This window comes from Aspergillus undulatus (assembly GCF_047715775.1).
Source record: "Aspergillus undulatus strain CBS 261.88 unplaced genomic scaffold BDV17scaffold_46, whole genome shotgun sequence".
Taxonomy (NCBI): Eukaryota; Fungi; Ascomycota; class Eurotiomycetes; order Eurotiales; family Aspergillaceae; genus Aspergillus; species Aspergillus undulatus.
In genome coordinates, this window is record NW_027396650.1 from 182,743 (window position 1) to 205,673 (window position 22,931).

The 22,931-nt window shown below is 52.7% G+C and overlaps 6 protein-coding genes across 6 annotated transcripts; 3 read left to right on the plus strand and 3 right to left on the minus strand.

The window, feature by feature from the left end:
* The first annotated feature begins 371 nt into the window (after positions 1-371).
* Positions 372-1,970, plus strand: BDV17DRAFT_162297 (class I SAM-dependent methyltransferase). The gene is made up of 2 exons (XM_073754685.1): positions 372-687; positions 748-1,970. The coding sequence occupies exons 1-2, from the start codon at positions 551-553 to the stop codon at positions 1,727-1,729; spliced, it is 1,119 nt and encodes a 372-aa protein (XP_073612930.1). The 5' UTR covers positions 372-550; the 3' UTR covers positions 1,730-1,970.
* A 13-nt stretch (positions 1,971-1,983) lies between these two features.
* On the minus strand, positions 1,984-3,473 carry BDV17DRAFT_270460 (rRNA-binding ribosome biosynthesis protein RPF1). Its single transcript, XM_073758691.1, has one exon. It carries the CDS (start codon positions 3,450-3,452, stop codon positions 2,148-2,150), a length of 1,305 nt encoding a protein of 434 aa, XP_073612931.1. The 5' UTR covers positions 3,453-3,473; the 3' UTR covers positions 1,984-2,147.
* A 480-nt stretch (positions 3,474-3,953) lies between these two features.
* BDV17DRAFT_283545 (uncharacterized protein) lies at positions 3,954-8,325 on the plus strand (the record flags this gene model as incomplete). Its single annotated transcript, XM_073760374.1, has 4 exons — positions 3,954-5,537; positions 5,592-5,966; positions 6,230-6,367; positions 6,421-8,325. 4 exons carry the CDS (start codon positions 3,954-3,956, stop codon positions 8,323-8,325), a joined length of 4,002 nt encoding a protein of 1,333 aa, XP_073612932.1.
* A 238-nt stretch (positions 8,326-8,563) lies between these two features.
* On the minus strand, positions 8,564-12,679 carry BDV17DRAFT_270467 (serine/threonine protein kinase CLA4). Its single transcript, XM_073758692.1, has 4 exons — positions 11,959-12,679; positions 9,825-11,850; positions 9,669-9,768; positions 8,564-9,613 (listed from the first exon to the last, which is right to left on the minus strand). Exons 1-4 carry the CDS (start codon positions 11,976-11,978, stop codon positions 9,201-9,203), a joined length of 2,559 nt encoding a protein of 852 aa, XP_073612933.1. The 5' UTR covers positions 11,979-12,679; the 3' UTR covers positions 8,564-9,200.
* Positions 12,680-13,616: 937 nt separating this feature from the next.
* BDV17DRAFT_283547 (NADH kinase POS5) lies at positions 13,617-15,061 on the minus strand (the record flags this gene model as incomplete). Its single annotated transcript, XM_073760375.1, has 3 exons — positions 13,617-14,682; positions 14,740-14,857; positions 14,914-15,061. 3 exons carry the CDS (start codon positions 15,059-15,061, stop codon positions 13,617-13,619), a joined length of 1,332 nt encoding a protein of 443 aa, XP_073612934.1.
* Positions 15,062-15,876: 815 nt separating this feature from the next.
* On the plus strand, positions 15,877-21,447 carry BDV17DRAFT_283548 (putative RNA polymerase II transcription elongation factor (Ctr9); the record flags this gene model as incomplete). Its single annotated transcript, XM_073760376.1, has 4 exons — positions 15,877-16,724; positions 16,796-17,115; positions 17,700-18,643; positions 18,709-21,447. The coding sequence occupies 4 exons, from the start codon at positions 15,877-15,879 to the stop codon at positions 21,445-21,447; spliced, it is 4,851 nt and encodes a 1,616-aa protein (XP_073612935.1).
* Positions 21,448-22,931: the final 1,484 nt, after the last annotated feature.

Here is a 22,931-nt window from a genome sequence, read left to right on the forward strand (position 1 = left end):
GAAAAAGCACATTTGGAATCCCAAGAGACTGGGAAGTGGGGAAAGCTGAAATTCGTTTGTCCGCAGGCGTTCGAGAGCCTCGTTTGCGTACAACAGACACCGCCGAAAGTACTCGCTGTGGAGTAAGTCTTGCTGATCTAATGGCTCCTGCGACTGTCACATTAATTATCCATTCATTATTTACAATCTGATTGAGTTCAGTTCAAGCGAAACTAAACAGCTGCCCGTTTATTAATCGAGCCCATCGCCTGGGATGGTGCAGCCCTCGAAACAACGAAACATCCGGTTCCCAAATCGCCGGGCCACCCTGTTTCACTTTCTTAATCTTATTCTCATAGTTCTGCCTCTACTGCATCTAAACCTCACGATGCTTGCTAGTATTACTACTGCGCTGTCCCCCGCCCATGCCTGACTCTCTCTCCCAACTTCTACCTTGCCCCGTCGCTTCACTGTTCTTTGAGCCCAGGCTTGTGCTTGGGGGTAACGGCCGGCTCGCGCTTCTATTATAAGCTGAGCAAACACATGGTCGCTAGCCAGAGTTCGTCATGTCATGGGAGAGGCAGCAGTCTCAAAAAGTATGCCTGACTCCATCGAGACGGGCAGTGCCAGAACAACTGGAAAGCGTCGCTGGACGGACAATCAAGACCCAGACACAGACTCAGATACAGACTCCGATCGACTCTCCATGTAAGCGCCCTCACTGATTTACGATTCACTTGGATAGATGATCTAACAGCTCTCGCCCAGAAAATCTACAAAGTCCTTCGAAGCCCAAAACATAGAATACGTGCTGGAGAATGGCCGCCGATACTGCAACAGCACATACTTCATGCCCAACGACGAGGCCGAACAAACCCGCCTAAACATCATCCACCAAATCGCCCTTATCCTCTTCGACGGCAACCTCATCAACGTACCCTTAGCCAAGCAAAAAGCCCGCATCCTCGACATCGGCACCGGACCCGGCGACTGGGCCATCGAAATGAGCAGCGCCTATCCCGCTGCTACAATCATCGCAACCGACATCGGCGTCTTCGACAACGGCCTCGGCAGCGCAATCGACCTCCCAAACGTAAGCTTCCAGCTCGACGACGCCAGAGACGAATGGACATACCACGAGCCATTCGACCTTATCCACCTCCGCGGCCTGGCAGGTGCCTTCTCCGACTGGTCGTCGCTGTATAAGCAGGCGTTCCGCCATCTCGCACCCGGCGGGTACATTGAGATCACAGACGCAGACCCGGCCGCCGACACGGTCTCCCTCCCCGGCGGCGGCGGAGACTCATATCTGTCTATCTTCACGGCGGCTATGCGCTCCGCTGCCGACGCAACAGGCCACCCGCGCGATCTGCGGCATCTCCTCCCTACATTCCTCACAGAGGCGGGGTTCATCGACGTCCGCGTGCTAGAGCGCACCATTCCCGTGGGTATATGGCCCGACGAGCCGCGCGACAAGACGCTCGGCAAGATGGCGCTGATTTCCATCCTCGAGGGGCTAGAAGCGTACGGGCTGCGCCAGCTCACGGCGACAGGGAACTGGAGCGAGCAAAACGTGCGCGATCTCTGCGAAAAGGTGAAGTTGGAGCTTTTGGCGGCCGGGAAGATGACCTGTGTTGTGAAGACCGTTACTGCGCGCAAGCCGTTTGCGAGGGCGAATCTGCGGAGGAATATTATGCTTCAGAAGTTGAAGCAGATCGATGATGAGATGACGAGTTCGTGTTCGACTTGATTTTGGTCTTTGGCTTTTGATTGGGCTTTTGGGCGGTTGGCGAGTTGATTTGGTTTGTGTTGTATTTTATACCCATTTGCTGTTGTTTCTTTCTCTTTTCTTGTCTATAGATGAAAATGGCGGCTTGTGTAGTTGCAATGGTCGTCCGAACGTCCAGGCTTAGATATGCCGGAATTGTCTATATCGTCCGGGGTATGCAATCGTGAATCAGATCCAGGCTAAATGGGGCCAATTATAGATATTGAGAGGGCGGCTCGTGCGTAACAAATACTCCGAATTGATATACTATATCGCGTTGATCTATCTACAGCTCAAAGTGGTATTGATGGAAAAAGCTAACCCACCCAAACGACTTCTTTTACGAACCAAACTCCATGCAATGCAAACATAAATCCATAACACGCAAACACAACCACACTCACAGCTGGAACAGCGTCCTCTTCTTCTCCATCTTCCCCTTCCATTCCCACTCCTGCCCACTCGCCCTCTGGATCCCCTTATCGACACGCCGCAGCTTGAGCGTAAACCGCGGCCCCAACTCCTGCAGACCCGTGCGAATCCCCTCCGCGCCCTTAATCTCCTTCCCGTCTGCACCAACGACCGCCTTTTCGGTCTCCCGCTTCTCGCGGAAAACGTACCGGTGGCGGCGCACGAAGATGTAGTCGCGCTGGTTGTGTAGCGTTACAACCTGGCGGCCTTCAATGTCCGGCTGTGGCGGGAAAAGTGTGCGGAAGAGATGCGCGGTTAGGAGACCCAGAGGGGTGCGGAAGTTGTTTAGGATGAGTTCGGGCCAGTGCTCGGTGGGGTTTCCGTGGCCGGGGATTCGCTTGCCCTCGACCCAGTTGCTGATGCTGAAGTGAAACATGGGGCCCCTGGGGAGATGGACGATGTCTAGCCCTGCGGGTTTCTTGGAGTCTTCTTGGAGGATAACGAGGGTGGTGTATTCGCGGTTGGAGGCAAAGCCGGCGATTTCTTTGATGGAGAACTTGTGTGCGTGGGCGTGGGCGGTGCGTCGGATGTAGACGCTATTAGGGAAGAGTTGGGTTAGGATCTCGGCTTCGTGGTGGAGGGTTGAGTTGAGGGAGGTTGTGATTAGTATTTTCGGCGGTTTCTGCGAGTCGGGCGAGAAGAGGGATGGGAATTTCGCGGCTAGGGCTTCTGGGGCGAGGTTCAGGTTTGTGCTTTTTGTTGACTGAGACGGGCTGGTTGCGCGCTCTGTGGCAGAGGGGAGGGCGGAGGATGGCTGTCGGCCACGGCTGTCTTTCTTGCTTTCGGTCTCTTCATCGTCGTTTTCTTCGTCGCTACTGGCGAGCATGCTGTCAAGGTCATCTTCGTCATCTTCATCCTTGTCGCTATCGCCATCCTCATCCTGTGAGTCATCTGAGCCTAGCGGACGGTTGAGCTCCTCATCCTCCTCTTGCTTCTGCCTTTTTATCCGCTCGACATCAACGCTCAGCCCTAAGGGTTCCTCCACATCGCTGCCAGCGTCATCCCACACACGCTTTCTCTCCAAGGTCAAGGGGATGTTCCGCTTGAGTCGCTCCTCCTTTAGCTTGGGGTTCTTGGCTTCTTCCTTCTTTACCCCGAATCGGTGTGCTCGGCGAGCGGAGTCCTTTGCCCGCTTTCGCTTGATGTGAAGGAGCTGGCGCTTTTGCTTGTTTTTTGTCTTAAAGTCCATGATCGCGCTCGATGGCGGCCTGGACAAGGACTTTTTAGACACCATGCTAAGCTGGGTGAGAAAATGGATCCTAATTGATGCTGTTGTATGCTCGCAAAGACAATCTTGACATTTTTTTGCGGAGTATTTTTTGGCTGGAGAAACAATTGACCGGCGGTAAGGGCGCGTATTGGCTGTATGGTTATTACGCCGACTTTTGGTATGGACTGACTCGATTTGCTGCCCCTGGAAGCTTCAATCCTCTCAATTATTGTTGGCAGCGAGCATACGAGCACATCCATTTTGGTCGGGTACTCTTTTCACTTCATGTTTGTATATCTATACCTCTCTTAATCTCCTTGTCCTCTAGCAGTGGTCGGATTGAGCCTCCTTGAGTGCATCAAGGAACGGCTCACGTGGCGGCGGATGACTCAATCGCCGATTCGCTTTTCTTTTCTTCCCCGCCGAATTATTTCCTGCTGGTACCCCGCCAGCAGAAGACACTTTTCCTCCACTCCTCCCACCCTCCGCGCCGTTCTTCAGGCGACTCAAAAGAAGAAATCCGAGATGGCCACTCTCAACACCAAGACAGGTCAGGTCGTTGACCGGTCCGTCCTGGACTCTATGCTCCGCCGCCGTTTGTTCTATACCCCCTCCTTCGAGATCTACGGTGGTGTCTCCGGTTTGTACGACTATGGCCCACCTGGTTGCGCCGTTCTAAACAACATTGTCGAGACGTGGCGGAAACACTTCGTTCTGGAAGAAGATATGCTCGAGGTCGACTGCACCATGCTCACTCCGGAGGAGGTCCTCAAGACCAGTGGACACGTCGACAAGTTCGCCGATTGGATGTGCAAGGACCCTAAGACCGGAGAGATTTTCCGCGCGGATCACTTGGTGGAGGAAGTTCTCGAGGCTCGCCTCAAGGGAGACAAGGAGGCTCGTGGTCAAAAGGTTGAGGTTGACGCCGAGAAGGAGGCCAAGAAGAAGAAGAAGGCCAAGAGCGAGGCTGTCAAGCTCGACGACAAGGTCGTTAAGGAGTACGAGGAGGTGCTGGCACAGATCGACAATTTCGATGGACCTCAACTGGAGCAGATCATCGCCAAGTATGATATCAGGAACCCCGTTACCGGCGGCAATGTCCTCCCTCCCGTTGCTTTCAACCTAATGTTCCAGACCTCAATTGGACCCAGCAGCAACATGCCCGGCTACTTGCGCCCTGAGACTGCCCAGGGACAGTTCCTGAACTTCCAGAAACTGCTCGAATTCAACCAGCAAGCAATGCCCTTCGCGTCCGCATCCATCGGAAAGTCATTTCGTAACGAGATTTCGCCCCGCGCAGGTCTTCTGCGTGTTCGTGAATTCCTCATGGCCGAGATTGAACACTTTGTGGACCCCGAGGGTGGCAAGAAACACGCACGCTTCGAGGAGGTTAAGGATATTGAGCTGACGCTCCTCAACCGGGATGTGCAGCTGTCTGGAAGTACCAAGACCGAGACTATGACAGTCGGCAAGGCTGTAGAGACCGGACTGGTGGACAATGAGACTCTCGGATACTTCCTTGCCCGTATCCAGTTGTTCCTGCTCAAGATTGGTGTTGACTCCACCAAGCTCCGCTTCCGCCAGCACATGGCTAATGAGATGGCCCATTATGCGTGCGACTGCTGGGATGCCGAGCTGCAGACCAGCTACGGCTGGATCGAGTGTGTTGGCTGTGCGGACCGTAGCGCTTACGACTTGAACGTGCACAAGAACAAGACCGGAGCTCCTTTGGTTGTCCGCGAGACTCGCGCCGAACCTCTGAAGGTCGAGGAGTGGCAAATTGATCTGGACAAGAAGAAGTTCGGTCCTCGTTTCAAGAAGGATGGCAAGACAGTTGAGGCCGCCATCAATGCTTTGTCACAAGAGCTCCGGGAGAAGCTGGCTCTTGATCTCGAGCAGAGTGGCAAGGTTGAGGTGGATGTCGAGGGTGTTGCGTCCGGTAAGGTTGAGCTGGAGAAGGACATCATCACGATTGAGAAGCGTACTCGCGTTGAAAATGTCCGCGAGTACACGCCCAATGTGATTGAACCATCGTTCGGTATCGGCCGTATCCTTTACAGTCTTATGGAGCACTCTTACTACTACCGTGAGGGTGATGAAGCGCGCGGTGTAAGTTCCCTTTTGCGCGCCCGTTAATAGCTCTTGTCCTGACTTGATATCTAGGTTCTTTCCTTCCCTCCCGTCATTGCGCCTACCAAGGTTCTCCTCGTGCCCCTGTCAAGTAACCCGGCATTTCGTCCCCTGATCCAGCAGATGACGACGAAGCTCCGACGATTGGGCGTTTCAAGTCGTGTTGATGACTCTTCCGCAAGTATCGGTAAGCGCTACGCGCGTAACGACGAGCTCGGTACACCATTTGGTGTCACTGTTGACTTCCAGTCCGTCAAGGATGGTTCTATCACGCTGCGTGACCGCGATTCCACAAAGCAGGTGCGCGCTAGCGAGGATGAGATCTTGCAGGCTCTCAAGTCGTTGGTGGAAGGCGACGAGACTTGGGAGGACGTCCGGAAGCGGCTGCCCGAGTTCCTCGGACAAGAGGTGGACTAGATCAGAGATATGTCCAATATGATAAAATTTTCTTCTCTTCGTTCATATTCTATTTATATCATAGGGTCCTGTAGAGTATACTTCGTAGTGGCTATGGATCACCATAGAAGGTGCCAAGACCCTCAGGCCAGAACGTCATCCGCCGGAACATCATTCGCCAACTTGGCTTCATCTCGATCTGCCCCTTTCATCCCACCTTAAGATCGTCAAGCAATCGTTATCTCGCGTCACTGGGCTTCCGGGTGGTGCTGAAGATGGCACCGAACATTCCTTCCGCCAAGATCACCCTCTCCTGTCCTTTGTTCGCTGCCGACTTCGATCCGCGCAATCATGCGTTCCTGCTTGTTGCCGGCGGCGGCGGAGAAGGCCGAAGCGGCGTGGGAAATAAGATTGTACACTGCAAGCATGAATGCCCTATAGCTCCCATTGCTGACATTAATTTCAGGTCCTCTTGAATGCTCATAAGCGCCACGAACTGAGTGAAGTCGTCGACGTCGAGCTCTCGCGGGATGAGGACTCGGTGACCTCGCTGGCTGCGGCACAGTCAAACGATAGCTCCATAACCACCTTTGTCGGTATCAACAGCTCCCTCGCATTACAGAAACAAAATAAAAACCGGCATCTGCGATCCTTCCAGATTGATTACCCTCCGCGGCGCACAGACTCGACCTCCACCCTGTCGAAACCATCAGGGCGAACAGTTAACTTGTCGCAAGAGTCGTTGTTTCGAACAGTCGCTGGGACAAAGGAATCAACAGATACATACCAGAGAATTACTCGTCTATCGCCTTGGAAAGGTGAAGATGGGACTCGAGTCGGGGCTATAACGACCGGACTGGCTCCGTCAGGCGAGATCGTCTTCTTCAACGCCAATACGTCGAAGCCGGGGGAGGGCGATGTTATTGGGAGGTTACGTTTGGAGAATGGCGAGGAGGCGGAAGATATTGATATTGCTGGTCAGGATGAAGAAAAGGGTCTTTTCACAGCGGCATACACCAATGGTATCGACGTCTTTACGTGTCGCATCTCGCCAGAGACTCGGTCGAACGCCGCTCCGGACGTGAGATGTGTTTACAAACGTCCAGCCAGCACAACGGGCAAGGGCCCACGACCGAAGTTTCGTGCGCTGCGGTTTCTCTCTCCAACGACTCTATTGCTCTTGCAGAATGCCCCGGACCGGAAGGGATGTGAGCTTATACTTCTCGATCTACGTCCAATGATATCATCCTCTTCTTCCCAAGCTAGAGTCATCCGCCAACACAAGCTTCGCAAGTCCGTCAAGATCGGCCTTGGCCTCGACGTGTGCAACTTGAACCCCAACTCAGAGGACCAACAACAATCGATCATCGCCGTCTCCGGCAGTGATTCATCTCTCGAGGTCCTAACCGTCGATTTTGACTCGCAACGGCAACATCGCGCAGGCGCAGGATACAGTTCGCTCCGAGTCTATACCACCCTCCGCGACGTCCACCCCTTCTCGATGACAAGGATATGCTTCTCGCATTTTGCTCCCCCCCCCAACCCCGTCAAGGAAGAAACACCCCCGCAATACGTCAAGCTTGCCTCAGTAAGCATGGGCAACACCGTCGTCGTACACACACTCCCGCTGTCCCCAACGCCCCCTTCAAGCCGCAACCCCCGCTATGTCCTCGTACGGCCAGACGAGTCCGAAATCTTAACAAGTCTAGTCGGTGCTCTCGCTTCCATATTCTCCATTGCGCTGGTTCTCTTCCTCGTCCAGGCTTTCACGGAGATCAGGGGCGTCATGCCCCCCTACCTTGGTATCACAGAGTACCTACCACCTGATATTCGGGCTGCCATTGTCGTACCATACAATGCGCCTCCACCTCCTTCTCCGTTCCTTCCTGCTTCTCCCCCCGCACCCATTGAGCAAATTCAAAACCCCCCAAGCACACACCCTGACCACCAAGAATCACAACCGCACCACCTCCGCGATATCATCCCAGACTCAAAAACATCCTTCCTCATCTCATGCAACCCGTCTAACAACGAACTCGCGATCGAACCACACTCTCCAAATCCCAACTCTCAACTCCCGGATGAAGATTCGAAAATTGGAACCGAGGCCGATTCAACATATCACTCTCACACGCCTACACAGTGGCCGAAGCTCTCGCCCGAGGACCGTCTCGCGTGGAAAACACACCTCATCGACGCTGGGTACTGGGACGCCCAGGAAGATGAGGACGAGTCTATCCTCCACGGCGTCTTCTTCCGGGAGTTGTGCCCTCCGCCTCAACAAAGCTCTATTGCTAATGCTGAGTCGGCTGAGGCTGAGGCTGGAGCTGAGGCTGAGGCTAAGGCTAAGGCTGGGAAGCAAGAACTATAGGACTCTATCATATCTCTATCATGTCTTCGCCCAATGTTTGTTTCTTCGTTTAGAGTTCCGTTGCTCTTTCTTTAGTTCGTTTCTTGTATTATGATACAGATGTGTGGTTACGATTGTACGTTATCATTAATTATCGTCTTCGTGATTCTATTCTTAAAAGGCATAAAGATGGATAGGTCTAGAACAGATACAAAGTCTTAGGTTAATAGACATGCTTACTCAATTTACTCTGTATTTGACCATAAGGTAAGACGGTTAGAGAAGGAGGGGCCGCACCCTTCCAAGTATGTTCCGGTTTCTTAACATCAATGGGGTCAAGTCTATGTATTGTGCTTCTCTCTTGGATACCTAGGTAGTTGCTGGCTATGAACAAATTAATACCGTCGTGGACTCATCGCTAGAAAGGAACGCGGAGGTAATATCCTATTGTTTTCAGTCGAATTTTATGCAATTTCCAGAAGAGCGCAGTGTGCAGTGCAGCCACCATGTGCAGGAACACCGAGCATGACCAGCGCAGATAATAGAGATGTTCTTTTGCCCAGCCAAAGGCCCAAGAGCAAAGGCAGGAGTGTGACAGAAGCATCGAGTAGAATAGAACCAAGATTATTTATTCATGCCGATGAGTGAACGGAGGAACGAAATGGAAATTAGACGCCAAAAGAAAACGCCGGTTTATCAGTGCCAAGCGGCGATGGGAGTGAGAAGTTTAGGGGGATGGATATCACTCGGAGCAGAAAATATTCACATGTCGTAAAGTTTCAGCGACGCGTAGATGTCGTCCACATGTGCGTGGGGGCAGGACGTGTAAATCGTGAGGAAATGAGAAATCGATTTCTTTCTAGGGTCGCTTAAAGAACGCAAGTCGATGTAGGGTATCACTGGCCGGTGTTTTTCTTCCAACGGAGCAACTCTGCTAAGCTGGCGAGGCTGCAGCCCATCTTGAGGAAATCATGCTCAAGCAGCTCCTGTGCCGTAGCACGGCTGTCCACAGCCACGCACAGACAGACGCTGAGGAAGGACTTGAGTTCTTTGCTGAGCTTCTCCGGTGCCTTGAGTCGAGGGGTACCGTTGGTGGCGATCAGGTACAAAGCCTTGAGAGGTTCTTCGTTCAAGTATGGCGGTTCAGACTCAATCATTTCAATGGCCATGATACCCAAGGACCAACAGTCAACCTTGGGACCGTATTCCTTCTGCTTGACGACCTCGGGTGCCATCCAGTATGGAGTGCCCACCATCGTAGCGCGCTTGCTCTTTGTTTCTGTGAGCTTAGCGCAGAATCCGAAATCAGCTGTGTAGATTGTCAGTAACTCTCATAACGGATACAATGCCGGATGTCAACTTACTGATTTTAACATGGCCAGCTCGGTCAAGGAGAACATTGTCACTCTTGATATCGCGGTGGATGATGCTCTGGCTATGCAAGTGTGCCAATCCCTTACAGGTCTGAAAAATTGGTTAGCCGAATGGTCTAGCTTGAGTATTGGAATAATGCCACTGACCTCTGAACAGATTGTGGCAATTTGATCTTCCTGGATGACACGGTTGTTGTCGATAACGTCGGTGAGAGCTCCGCCCTCCATGAACTCCATGACCACCCAGAGTTCATTGCTCTGCTCCTGGAGGAAGGAGTCCAAAAAGTTGACAATGTTGGCATGCTGACTATCCTTCATAACGATAATCTCGTTGACAATCAGCTCCTTTCGAGGCTGGCTGCGCAGATCCATCTGCTTAATGGCAACCTGGCAACGAGGGCCATACTGCCTATATAACTCGCGAGCAACGCCGGAAGTGGCATTCTCTTTAACGCGCGCAACATAAACGGATCCGGAGGCACCCTGTCCGATCTTTCGTTGTTTGCTGTAGGACTCGTTTGGATTGTCCTTGGAAACAACAGACCTCAGCCTGTCCATGACTTCATTTTCGCTCATAGCAGACATGCGGACCTCTTTCTTGTGAGGGTCGGCCTTCTTTGTCAGAGCAGCTTCTGCCTGTTTCACGCCGTCAGGCTGGGTTTTCTTAGGTGCCTGCTTGTTCGCGATGTTCAAGGGCTTCACTGGCTGCACAGGAGCAGGAAGCTTAGTGGGAGGAGGACCATGAGCCTGCTGTGGCTTGCCGTTGTTCTGATTGCGGGTAGCAGATTGGCTTCGAGCATCTTGAGGGGCATATCTCGCGTTAGGATCATCGTAACGGGATCCCGGAGCCCGCGATGCGCCGTTTGACGAAAAATCTCCGGGTCTCTGTCCTGCAGAAGGTGGTGATGGTGCTGGGCGCTGAGCGGTTAGCTGACGGGGATCTTGAGGTTTACGGGCAGAGCCAGGTGCCTGTGGAGCAGGACGACTAGGCTGATAACGGTCATTCATAGATGGTTCAGGGGATCCGTAGCCTCCAAGTTCTTGTTTGGCCAGCGGAACACGATTCTTGGGAAGCGAAGCATTGTAGGCATCTTGCTCAAGTCGGTTTTGCTCCTCTTCGCGCTGTCGGTTACGGCGGTCCTCCTCTACACGTCGACGCTCCTGGTCGGCCATCTCCTTCATCTTCTCTAATTGCTGTTGCTGATCCAGCGCCCTATCGGAGCCGGACTTGCTCTGGGAATGGCCAGATGATGGAGAGCGGTTCGAATAGGAATTACCACTGTCCAAACGCTGCGAAGGGGCTGGTGGCGGTGGCCTTGGGGGAGCAATTGAGCCGCCTACGGTGTTATTGCCATATGACTTCGGCTGACTTGCTGTAGTCATGCCTGCGTAGTATTCTGGGTTTTGTTCGCGCATCTTGATGTCAGAATAGAATTCCAAGACCTCGATAACAGCTTGCGGGTTCTTCTTGTAGTCCTCTTTTGTGATTGCGGATGCAGTCAGAAGCTTCTCCCATTCTGGAGGAAGACCAACAAAAGCGCCTGTCCGGGGATCAAACCCAACATGAACGCGGTGACTGAAGTTCGTCGGATTGCTCACACCACCCATACCCGGGCAGCGTTCGTATATCTTGTCGATCCAGTCGTAGATCTCTTCATCAGTCTTGACTTCGCACGTCAAGCTTTTCGTCGGGACATCGCGAGTTATCAGGGCCGCCTTGGAGGTAGCATCTTTCGGGTTGGCTAAACGGACGATTTCAAAAGCCATCCGCGTATCTTCTGAGCGAGAGACACCTGTGACTGCGGCCAGGGGAATGGAGAGAACCACTTTGCCTGTCTCATTCTTCATAAAATCCAAGCGTGACTCGCGGAGAATCAGGAACCGCTGGTTCCAACTAGCCAAAAACTTGTCCTCTTTGCAACGCACATATCCTTCTTTGACCACAGCGTACCCTCCCCCTGACTGATCCGTCTTCGTTCGCACGAGGGAAGGGCTGCTTGTGTTCGGGAACAGCGACAGATTGGCAGTTGGAGTGCTGGGAGAGTCCAAGCTCATCTGGTTGAATGAAGTAGCTATACCCGGTGTGGTAGCGGCAAGGTTAAGTTTCGGACGGTCGGTTGGTGGCCGAGGGGCGGGCCCGGGGTTCATGAACTGGTCTGCGGAATACATGCCGCTAAACAAGTCAGTCAGTTACAACTCATGGAAGCCAAAGAAGTCGCAGGTCAATGCAAAGGCGGTGCGATCAGGGACAGCTTGAGCGGTGGAAATCATGCTGACTTACTTTCCATATGAGGAAGTCATGCTAGGTGATAATTCGGATGGTGGTTCGGATAGCGTGCGCCCCAAGAGGCGGGATCACCTCAGAGACGGGAGGGCGAGGAGAGCCGAACGAGGAGGATTGGTGAGGCCTCGACGACTGCACGCACGACTGTCCCAGGCGTCAGTAAATATAGGACGTTGAAAATAGCGACTTTGCGACAGATCCAGATTGCGATCCAAGGGCAGGGCGCAACTTGCACCTGGACCCAGAGTCACAGGGGCCCTGGGTCGGCCAGTGAAAGCCTGGGGTAGCAGACCGACACACGGGGGTCCAGCAATAGGGGTAGCGCCTGAGCACAGTCTCTATCCAGGCTCAACCAGGGCACTTACAAGAGAATCCACGCGCTTGCGAGGATGCTTCGAGCGTAAATTCACGTCTCGAAATGTCGTTCCTTGTGCAGACGCCAGACACGGTGAGGGAGGAGCAGGGGCGATTGAGATGGTGGACGAGACAAAGAGCGGGGGGTGGGGGAACACCGGCCGAGAGGAAGTTCCAGGGCAACAAATCTCGCAAAATGCAGAGAAATGAGCAAGACCAGGTCGGAGGGCCTGGTTTAAGAGCAGAATCAAAATATTCTGTTGAGTTGGGGGAGATCAGAGAGAGGGAGAGAGGACTAAAGAGTAGAGTATCAATGGCAAGTTTCAGTTGGACTTTGGGAGGCTCCAGAATCCCTGAAGGGGGCGGCGGCTCTTTCGACTCTCCTTCTCGTCGCTTCCCTGAACACCCCCCCCCCCCCTTTTCAATTGCTTTTATTCACTCTTTCAGTCTTTTACTATTCTTGCTTAGGGCTGTCATTGGCAGCTCGTTATTATTTCTTTCATTGTGCTGGCTGCCGGTTTCAGACACAATCAGTACTACGGATAGTCAACGGGCTCGACTTCCATGCGACATGGCGACGATCATCTTGCGGGCAACCGACTAGCATGAATCAGCCACCAGACTACATTTCCAGATGAAAATTCCGCTTTGAGTGTGGGTTCATGCGCAATCATCTGCTTCTCCTGGTTTGCCGCTCAAGCAAAAGTCAAGCACGGTCTTGACGGCCTAGAATATGTTTCACCTTGAATCAATGCTCGAAACAGCCCTGGGTCGAGGTTCAGGACGGAGTATTAAGCCTGAAAATCGAACCCAGGCCCCCCCCTACGTACAGCATTCAGTAGTTTGTAAAGGAGGTTGCCAACAGGCACAATTGGGAAGTATCTGCCCAAGTCCCGGGCTATCCTTCCAAGATCAGATGTTCTCTAAATGAAAAGGCATACGGGGTACCAGAATTCAGGGTTCAGAAGTGTTAGGAATAGAATAGATGCCATACGGCATAGAGTCTGTCTTGCACTTGCATTTCTATGTCCCCACCAAAGATCTGTTCGTACTTCGTTGAGGCCCACAGGGCTCCGATTGTGCCCCTTAAATCAAAATTTCGACTCAAGAACATGGCGTTAAGAAAGCCATTGACGTAACAATGCTCTTCTTTGGCGGTTGAGTGGTTTGCGGTGAAAAGGTCCGGCAAGCAATTTGCTGTACCTTTCAGTTGTTGTATGCAGTATGTGTAGTATAAGAAGTTAGGGTCAGTCTCCAAAATATGTAATAGATACATGACCGCTCAAAAGTTTCGCCCATTACTACTCTCCAAATGGGTAATTGAACTTAAGCAGTCCGTTCAGTCCTCCTACCCAACCATCATGGGCTTCGCCATCATGAGGCTCGCCCACAATCCTCCGCATCACGCAGGGCACCCCGCCCTGCCACTCATTCTTGCCATGGCGCATCTCCTCATTCCACACACGGGCTTCCATTCCCGCTGACATCCCTTGAGTCATGTTGACTCCATCTATACTGATCTCCAATTCTCGGCCTCGATTCTTATCGCTCAGTCGAAGTGTGATCGGTGTGCTGGCTGGCAGGACCAACGGCCGGAAGCTGAGGCTTCGAGCGCAAATCGGGGTTAGAAGCACTGCTGGCACTAGTGGGTGGACAATACTCCCTCCGCTACTTAGACTGTATGCTGTACTTCCAGTCGGCGTAGAAATGATGATACCGTCTGCCACGGCTTCTGTGAGAAACCTTCCTCCCACATATACGTCCACGATGGCAAGATGCGGTTCCTTTCCGCGGTGAAGCAGTATTTCGTTCATGACATACAGCCCTTCGCTCCCAATCCCTTGGCTAGGTTCTGAGCATTTGTCTGCTATGACGGGCGTTCCATCCGCGTTGAATAGCGCAACCTTAAGACGGTTTCGCATCAGGATGCGAGCTCCCCGATTCAATCCCATTGATTTCCCGCGAACTGATGACCAACCCGTAGCACCTTCTGAGATTTCTTCGGTGCTCGAGGAGTGGGAAGCCCCAAGCACAGAGGCGCGGTCCCCTACTCCTGCACCCGACATGTATACTTGGCGAAATGCGCTCTTGTACTCACTGAACTTCCATTCACCAAGGAACCCTAGAGTCCCCATGCTGAACGATAGCATGGGCGGAACGTCGACGCACGTGGCAAATAAAGAGGAAGCATGCAGAATCGTTCCATCGCCGCCGAGTGTAACGCTGAGGTCCACTTTCTTATGTAGTGCACATGGTAGCCTCTCTAACGGGACCGAATAAACAGGAAACGATAAGGACGAGTGTACTTCCTCCGCGACCTTGGGTTCCAAAATGATGCCAATGGACGGATAGGTAGACGCCGTGTGACTGGGATTTTGAAGAGGTTAACCTATGTCCCCATAATACGATGACCACGGACCGCACCTGATAAATTCGACCAGCGATCGGGTCACGTCTGGGGCGCAGTCCTTCTTCACGACAAAAACGTTCCTAGGAGGTGCCGGCCACTGGAGGGATAGAAGGTCATTGTTCTCGTTGGACTCTAACAAAACAGCCGTTAGTCAAACAAGATATTGTTCTCCTGCGAGGGATGCAAACCTTGATAGCGGGGAATCAGACGAGCTGGTAATGATTCGATGTCTCTGATTTCTTGCCGCTTTGAAGAGACCGAGAATCTGCGGCTGCATAATCTTCTTCGTATGGGGCCGATGCTGAAAGATCGCAGCCGACTTGTAAACGACAGCATCGTGTAAGATGTCAAGATGGTGGTCTCGTCAGATTCTTGGCTCTCCTAAGTAGCAAGGAGCCGCGTTTACTGTTTATAGTCAAGCTCTGTCAGCTAGAATGATGGTCATGAATATTCTCTTGACATTTTCTGGCGCAGGCATTCGAGATACAATCCAGCCTGGTCTATGACTGAGAGTGAGACATCTTCCACGACAAGCGACCTAAGATCCAGAAATGGCGAGAAAAGTGTGATAATAAAATACTTGAATCCGACAAAGCAATTTGAGGCTGCAGAAAGAATGGTTGTACTTGATCTCGTCGGCAGTCGAAGCTCGCAACCCCAGAATGATCTGCGATCTGACCGCCCTGAAGGCTTAGCCCGGTTCGGTCAGTTAGCAGTTAGCAGCTTCCAACGTCATGGCGCCGTGCTTTGGGTGCCTGCTCTTTCCTGGCTAGCCGAAGTTAGGCTGTCCACAAGATCGGGTACCTCAGCCGAGATTCACCAGTCTCGAGCTCTTTCACCTCTTCCATGTGATCTCTAGGATGTTCTTGTATTCTACCCTCTCTGTTCATTCCAGGTGAAATGGCTTAGCACATCCATTCTTTTTCCCTATTCTTCTCCCGCCCTGTTCACCGCGGAGTTATTCTTAGATCAAAGAAGTAAACACCGCTCCTTACACCAAGACACGGTACCTTTGAATACTCCTACCCAAGATGATCGCGTGATGATCTTCTGAGAATACAAACTAATCGTGGTTCTACAGGTCGTTTCTCTTCCGGGCAGAAAAGGCGCACCCTGCGTTCCCCGCCGAACAATACGTTTCCCCCGCCATCATGGAAACAACAGAGCTTCGACAGCGGAAGTCGGCGGCTCACGCTCAAAATGATGCCCAGCCCTCTTCAAATACCGAACCTCATCTCAAGCATGGGATACCAATGCAAATATTACGTTCTCTCCTTCTCGCGACTTGGTTCAATTGCTGTTGTGTCATCATTCTGGTGACTCAACTTATCGGCTCTCCTCTGTACTTCATCAGGAGAGATTATTACTATGCCTGGATGGCCTCCACAAAAAGATATTTTGGCCTGGTGATAACGGCTCTTACCGAGTGGGGTTGCCCTACTTATGTTCGGGTCAGCGGTGACGAGAGTGTACGTGGGCATATTCATCTCGCGGAGGACGGTCGTCTCAAGACAACCTTCCCGGAGCGGCTCGTTATGATTGCCAACCATCAGGTTTACACCGACTGGATCTATCTTTGGTGGATTGCTTACTCCAACATGATGCACGGCCATATCTTCATCATCCTGAAAGAGTCTCTGAAGTACATACCTATTCTAGGCCAGGGCATGACGTTCTACGGCTTCATTTTCATGGCTCGGAAATGGTTGTCAGACAAGCCACGGCTCCAGCATCGCTTGGAGAAGCTGAAGACACAGACGATAGGCTCTGATTCGAGTGCGCCGAAATACGATCCCATGTGGCTTCTAATTTTTCCGGAAGGGACGAACCTCTCCATCAATACCAAGCGGCGGAGCGACGCATACGGGGCTAAAAACTCATTCGCGCCTTTAAGGCACCAAGTCCTTCCTCGCTCGACTGGTCTCTTCTTTTGCTTACAACAGCTGAGAGGAACAGTTGAGTGGGTCTACGATTGCACCGTCGGTTATGAAGGTCCTCCGTAAGTCACAATACTGCACTGGTAGTTTCCTGAGATGAATCAAGCTAACGATCGCTGTTCCCGTCGTCTAGAAGAGGCAGCTATGCTGACAAGTATTTCACCCTCCGTTCGACGTATGTACAAGGACGGCCGCCGACTTCGGTTAACATGTACTGGAGACGTTTTGCGGTTGCGGACATTCCTCTTGATGACCAGCAGGAATTTGATGCTTGGCTCAGAGCCCGTTGGACCGAAAAGGACGAACTGTTAGACAAATATTTTGAGACGGGACGGTTCCCCTCAGCTCTAGCCGGCAGTATCGATGTCGGTCAAGGAGATGCAACTCAGCTCAATGCAGCTGAAAGTGGATACGCTGAGGCCCATGTTCGGTTGGGACACTGGACTGAAGTTGGTCAGATATTCAGAGTAATCTTCGGTATCGCTTTTCTCTGTCAGATCCCTAAACTCTTGGGATTCTGAGCCAGGGCGCTGGGGGACTCGGCCTGTTGTTAGAGCTGGCACGCTATGACTGATGTCTTTTTATCCTTATGACTAATGGCCTACGTATCTTTTACCCACTCTAGAGAGTTATACATAATTGAATGCCTTCTCTGCTCATTTTCCCACGCCACGGATTTGAGGTATGCAGTAAATTCATGTACAGTGGCCATGTCAGCCGTAGATTATTTGCGACAAGTCAAACGACGAAAAGACCAGTTCTCTGCCAATTCCCAATTCGAGTGGTCTATGCCCTGTTGCTGAGCTGACGCCACAGTTGGCTGGCGGTGCGGTTCAGCCACATCTCGGCGATCAAGGCCTCAGGCGCCGATGGTCCAAACCATTGTCCGGCCAATTCAAAGACAGAACAGCAGGGCCAACATCTCAGCAGTAGACATTCAGCGGCCGCGTCTTCTGCACTTCGTCGCGCAGGCCAAAAATATTCTTGACATTGACTTTTGAACCTCGTATCTGAAATGAGTATGAGTATGAGTTGAGCGCTGGACTCTTGCTACTCTCCGACCGAACTTTCATCTCCGCGTCCTGAAGCTCGCGCTGTTGAACGGCGAAGTCCGCCCGCGCCCGCCATGGCGTCTCTACAAAACGGTTACTTGAACGGTACCAACGGGGACATTTTCCCTGAGACCGAATCATTGGCCAATCTTCGCTTTTCCGACATTCCATCTGCCATTGATATTCCCGCCTCGACGCTCGACAGCGAGGTCGAAGTCAGTCTCGAGGGCCTTCCCGACGACCCTACCGAACTCTGCACTCTTCTGGAAAATGAAAAGGCGGCCAAGAACTTCTGGGTCATCATTGCGCTTGCCTACGCCAAACAAAAACAGATCGACCACGCGATTGACATCCTGAACAAGGGTCTCGCATCGGTTGCTCAAGGAGCTACGAAGGAGAAGCTCGGTCTGCTGGGGTGGGTATGTTGGTTATACTTGCTGAAGGGCCGACAGGCACCCCGAGTGGTGCAAGACGGGGGTCTGGGTACAGAAGCCAAAACCAAGGACTACTACATCCAGCAGGCGACGGGAATACTGAACGAGGCTTCACGATTGAACCCATCTTTCCCGCCTCTGTTCCTCGCTCGTGGTGTCCTGTCCTTATTGCGCGCTTCTTTACATCCTCCACGACCGGTTCGACCTGGAACTGTTGATAACTCCGAACGAGTGGAATCATTGCGACAAGCCCTCAAACAATTCGATGAGTCGTCAAAGGCGTTCGGTGGTAGGAATGTTATGGCCATGCTTGGATGTGCAAGGGCGCATTACATGCTTGGACGATATGCAGAAGCGTTGGAAGGGTACCAGAAGGTTCTGATGAGGATGCCCGGATTGACTGATCCCGATCCCCGTATCGGTATCGGGTGCTGTCTGTGGCAATTGGGCTTCAAGGATCAAGCCAAGGTTGCCTGGGAACGTGCGCTAGCATTGGTAAGCCATTTCGAAGCATATATCTCTGTTGCCTTGAAGCTAATTCAAATGTTCTCTTTCTATAGAACTCCGAGTCAAAAGTAGCCAACATTCTCCTCGCGGTATACTACCTCTATGACAGCTCCCGACATGCTACAACAGATCCGGCATTCGGTTCTCTATACAAGGTGGCAATGACACAATACACCCAGAGCGCTTTCAAGCTGGATAGTGACTATCCGATGACCTGCGCTCTGTTCGGCAGCTATTTCCTCTTGCGCAAATCCTGGTCGCATGTTGAGAAGCTCGCTCGCAAATCAATCGACAATACCGACGTCATGCCCATAGCTAGCGATGGTTGGTACCTACTTGGTCGAAAAAGCCATTACGAGGGCGATTTAGCCAAAGCGGCAGAGTACTACAACCGTTCCAACCAAGCTCGAGGAGGCGATAAGGGATACCTTCCGGCCAAGTTTGGCTCTGTGCAGATGCAGGTGTCGAACAAGGATTATGACGGGGCTAAGTTCCAGTTGGAGAAGATCATCCAGCAGACCAAGAACCAGGAGTGCATGATGCTCCTAGGAGCGCTCTACGCAGAGGAGGTATTTGCAGTGCAGAAAAGCAGCACCAAGGAGGACAAGTCGGCGGAAGCCAAGAAAGCCATTACCCTCTTTGAAGGTGTTCGCGCGCTCTGGAAGGATGAAAGCAAGAAGATAACGCCCGATGAGTCTGTCTTGGTATATCTTTCTCGATTGTATGAACAGTCTGCGCCGGAGAAGAGTATGCAGTGCTTGACACAGTTGGAGGAACTGCAACTGGCTGACATACCTGATGAAGATCGTCCAGAGGACATTAAAGACGAGGAGGAAATGAAGGCTGCGCTTCGGGTGCATTTACCTCCGCAGCTTCTCAACAACATGGGTTGCTTCCTATACCAGAACGAAAAGCTTATACTGGCTCGCACCATGTTCCAAGCGGCATTGGACTCTTGTGTCCGCTCGCAAGAAAAAGACAGCGAGCTTGACACGGATGCACTAATTACAACCATCAGCTACAACCTCGGCCGGGCGTACGAGGCGTCTGATATGGCCGACGAGGCGAAGAAGATCTATGAGGGTCTCCTGGAACGGCATAGTGATTACACGGAAGCGAACGCACGATTAACATATCTCGCTCTCCGCCGCAGCCCAACAGACGAAGGGCCGAAGAAGATGGCGAAGCTCTATGAGACTGACTCGACGAATCTGGAAGTCCGGGCCCTGTTCGGGTGGTATCTCAGCAAGTCCAAGAAGCGGACTGCGAATATTGCAGAGGACCATGAGCAACGGCATCATAAGCATACGCTGCAGTACTTTGACAAGCATGACCGGTACTCGCTCACCGGCATGGGCAATGTCCACTTACTGTTTGCGCGAGACATGCGCCGTGATACGGACCAGGAGAAGGAGAAGCGGCGCAAGATGTACGAGCGTGCCGTCGAGTTCTTCGACAAGGCACTCCAGCTCGACCCGCGGAATGCCTACGCAGCGCAGGGTATCGCGATTGCCCTAGTGGACGACAAGAAAGACCTAAGCACAGCAGTGCAAATATTCTCCAAGATCCGCGACTCGCTCAAGGACGCCAGCGTCTACCTGAATCTAGGCCACGTCTATGCCGAGCTCCGCCAGTATTCGCGCTCAATCGAGCACTACGAAGCCGCGCTATCCAAGGACCGAGCCCGCGACGCCCAAATCCTCGCCTGCCTCGGCCGCGTCTGGCTCCAAAAGGGCAAACAGGAGATGAACCTCGCGGCGATGAAAACAGCCCTCGACTACGCCCAGCGCGCCCACTCCGTCGCGCCCACCCAGCCACACCTCGAATTCAACGTCGCCTTTGTCCAGAACCAAATAGCCTCGCTTACCTACGGCCTTTCCGAAACGCAACGGACAGTCCAGGACGTCGAAGACGCGGCCGAGGGTGTCCGCACCGCCATCGAAACCTTCACGCGCATCGCCCAGGTTAAGAACCCGCCGTACCCGGCTGAATCGCTTGAACAGCGCGCCAACATGTCCAAGACGATCATCAAGCAGCTTGACCGCGCCCTGCAGAGTCAAAAGGAATACGAGGAGAAGAACGCCGCTAAACTCCAGCAAGCGCGGGAAGCGCGGGAAGCGGAGATCAGACGCCGCGAGGAAGAAGTCCGAAAGGCGCAGGAGGCCGAGCGCGAGAGGAAACAGCGCCTCGCTGAGGAGCGCCAGCAGCTTGTTGAAGAGGCTCAGCGCCTCGCTGCCCAGCGGGCGGAGGAGGAACGGGCGCGTGAAGAGGCTGAGATGGCAACCGAGTCTGAGACGGGCGAGAAGGTCAAGAGGACGAAGAAGAAGGGCGCCTCGGGCGGGAAGCGGAAGAAGCAGCGCCGTGAGGATGACTTTATCAATGACGATGAAGGCGATGCCGGTGTCGCGCGCTCCGAGGCTGATGATAGTGGACGGGAGGATAGCGCTCCGACGAAGAGGAGGCGCTTGGAGAGACGGCCTAAGGGCGGTGCTTCGTCTGCTGGCGCCAAATCGAGCAGCAAGTATAAGAGTTCTGAGATGGTTGTTGATTCGGAATCAGATGAAGATGCGGAGCAACCTGCTGCTGCTACGCCGGTGGGCGGGGGCGATGAGGATGAAGAGGAGGATGTTGTGCAGCGAAGGAGGGCTAAGCCGACGAGGCGGGTTGCGGATGATGATGACGAGGAGGAAGATGAAGGCGACGTTGCTGCTCCTGCTGAGGGTGGTGGTGACGATGATGGGGGCCTGTTCAGCGAGGAGGAGGATACGGAGATGAAGGATGACAATGAATAAGTAGGCTGACTATCTACTACCGTTCCTATGTCTTCTATTTTTTATCATGTAGTTTACAATTTCTTTGGCCTTGCTCTTCTGCTCACTTTTTCTCCTTTATCCCATACGATATGTACCTGGCGCTGAGATGAATGTATCTTACCTTATTCAATTGTCAATTGGGTTGAATTGAGCTGCCGATTTCTTACATCACACCGCAATCATTTGCATTTAATATATCTACAGATCTGTTCATATTATTTATCTGAGATCAGATCTCATGCTGATGACAATCGTTCGACTTATATTGATGGCCGATTGACCGCCTCGATGCGCTGGGATGTTTGTATATCTGAGACGGATGTCAATTCTCCTGACTCGACTATGCCCTGGGGAACTGGGATGGCCTTATTGAAACGCGCAGGGTAGGAGATCCTGGCCAGGTGATATGGCACCATATGGTAAGACCCGAGATTTTAGGAACCACGGGGTAGAGACCTGACAATTCGCTGGGTGGTTGTTCTGTAACTACTCCGTACAAACGTGCACTTACCCACGACACAACACCCGATGGCTTGATCATCCCCATAAAAGAGGCACTGAACCGGTAGATAGCCACGAGGAGTTAAAACGAACGGGGCGGGCGAGGACGCCGTTAAGGTTCGAGATCTGAGACGCTGGTGTGGTGTTAGTTGCGCTGCAGGATCATCAGGATGCAGATGGCAGGGATGAACTCTGAACTGTCGGAGTCGGAGGATTGTCGGCTTTACTCTACTTGTTCGTCGAAGTCGAGAGATTCGGCCAAGGATGCCATGAGGGAAGATCTTCCCTTGTAGAAGAGACGTTAGTGCAGGTGGTATCCGCGGTTCATGTTACTGGACGACTGGTTGGTGGACTTCGGTGAACATTTCAGTCTCGTGCATCCTTGGACGACGGACGGTATCTCCCTGTCGACGGGGGTATTATACCGAGAGGTATAGGGTAGCCTGGCGGACTGCTTGTGAAAGCTGGGGTAGAGGAGCAGACTCGCAGGCATCCTTGTCCGACGGGAGAATTGCGCATGTCGATGGTTGGCTGCTGTCGCTGTGCGCCTGAGGGACCGCGCGGTCGTCGGCTCAAAGGTCCCACGTCTCTGTAGCCTGAACACAGCAGCAAGATGCAGTTGTGCAGTTGTGCAGCTGCAGTCTGCAGCCTGAACACACAAGGTATGTTTGTCTAGACTCCAGACCCATCACGATGGAGCAGAGGCTGCGGACGACTGAAACTGAGTGGATCAAACGAGGGAATTTTGATCGCGAGTCAAGAAGCCCCGGCCGAGGCCCAACAGCACTACGAGGAATCGGCCTGACAGTGGAAGCTAGGCATGACATGCGAAGTTGCGAACCCAGCAGAGTGGTCAATGAAGAAAGAGAAAAAGCAAGTACAGTTGAGGCCTATCGGCCACCACTCGTACCTGGCGGTGTGATCGGCCGGCATCAGAAAAGCAGCAGAGGAGCAGCTCGTGT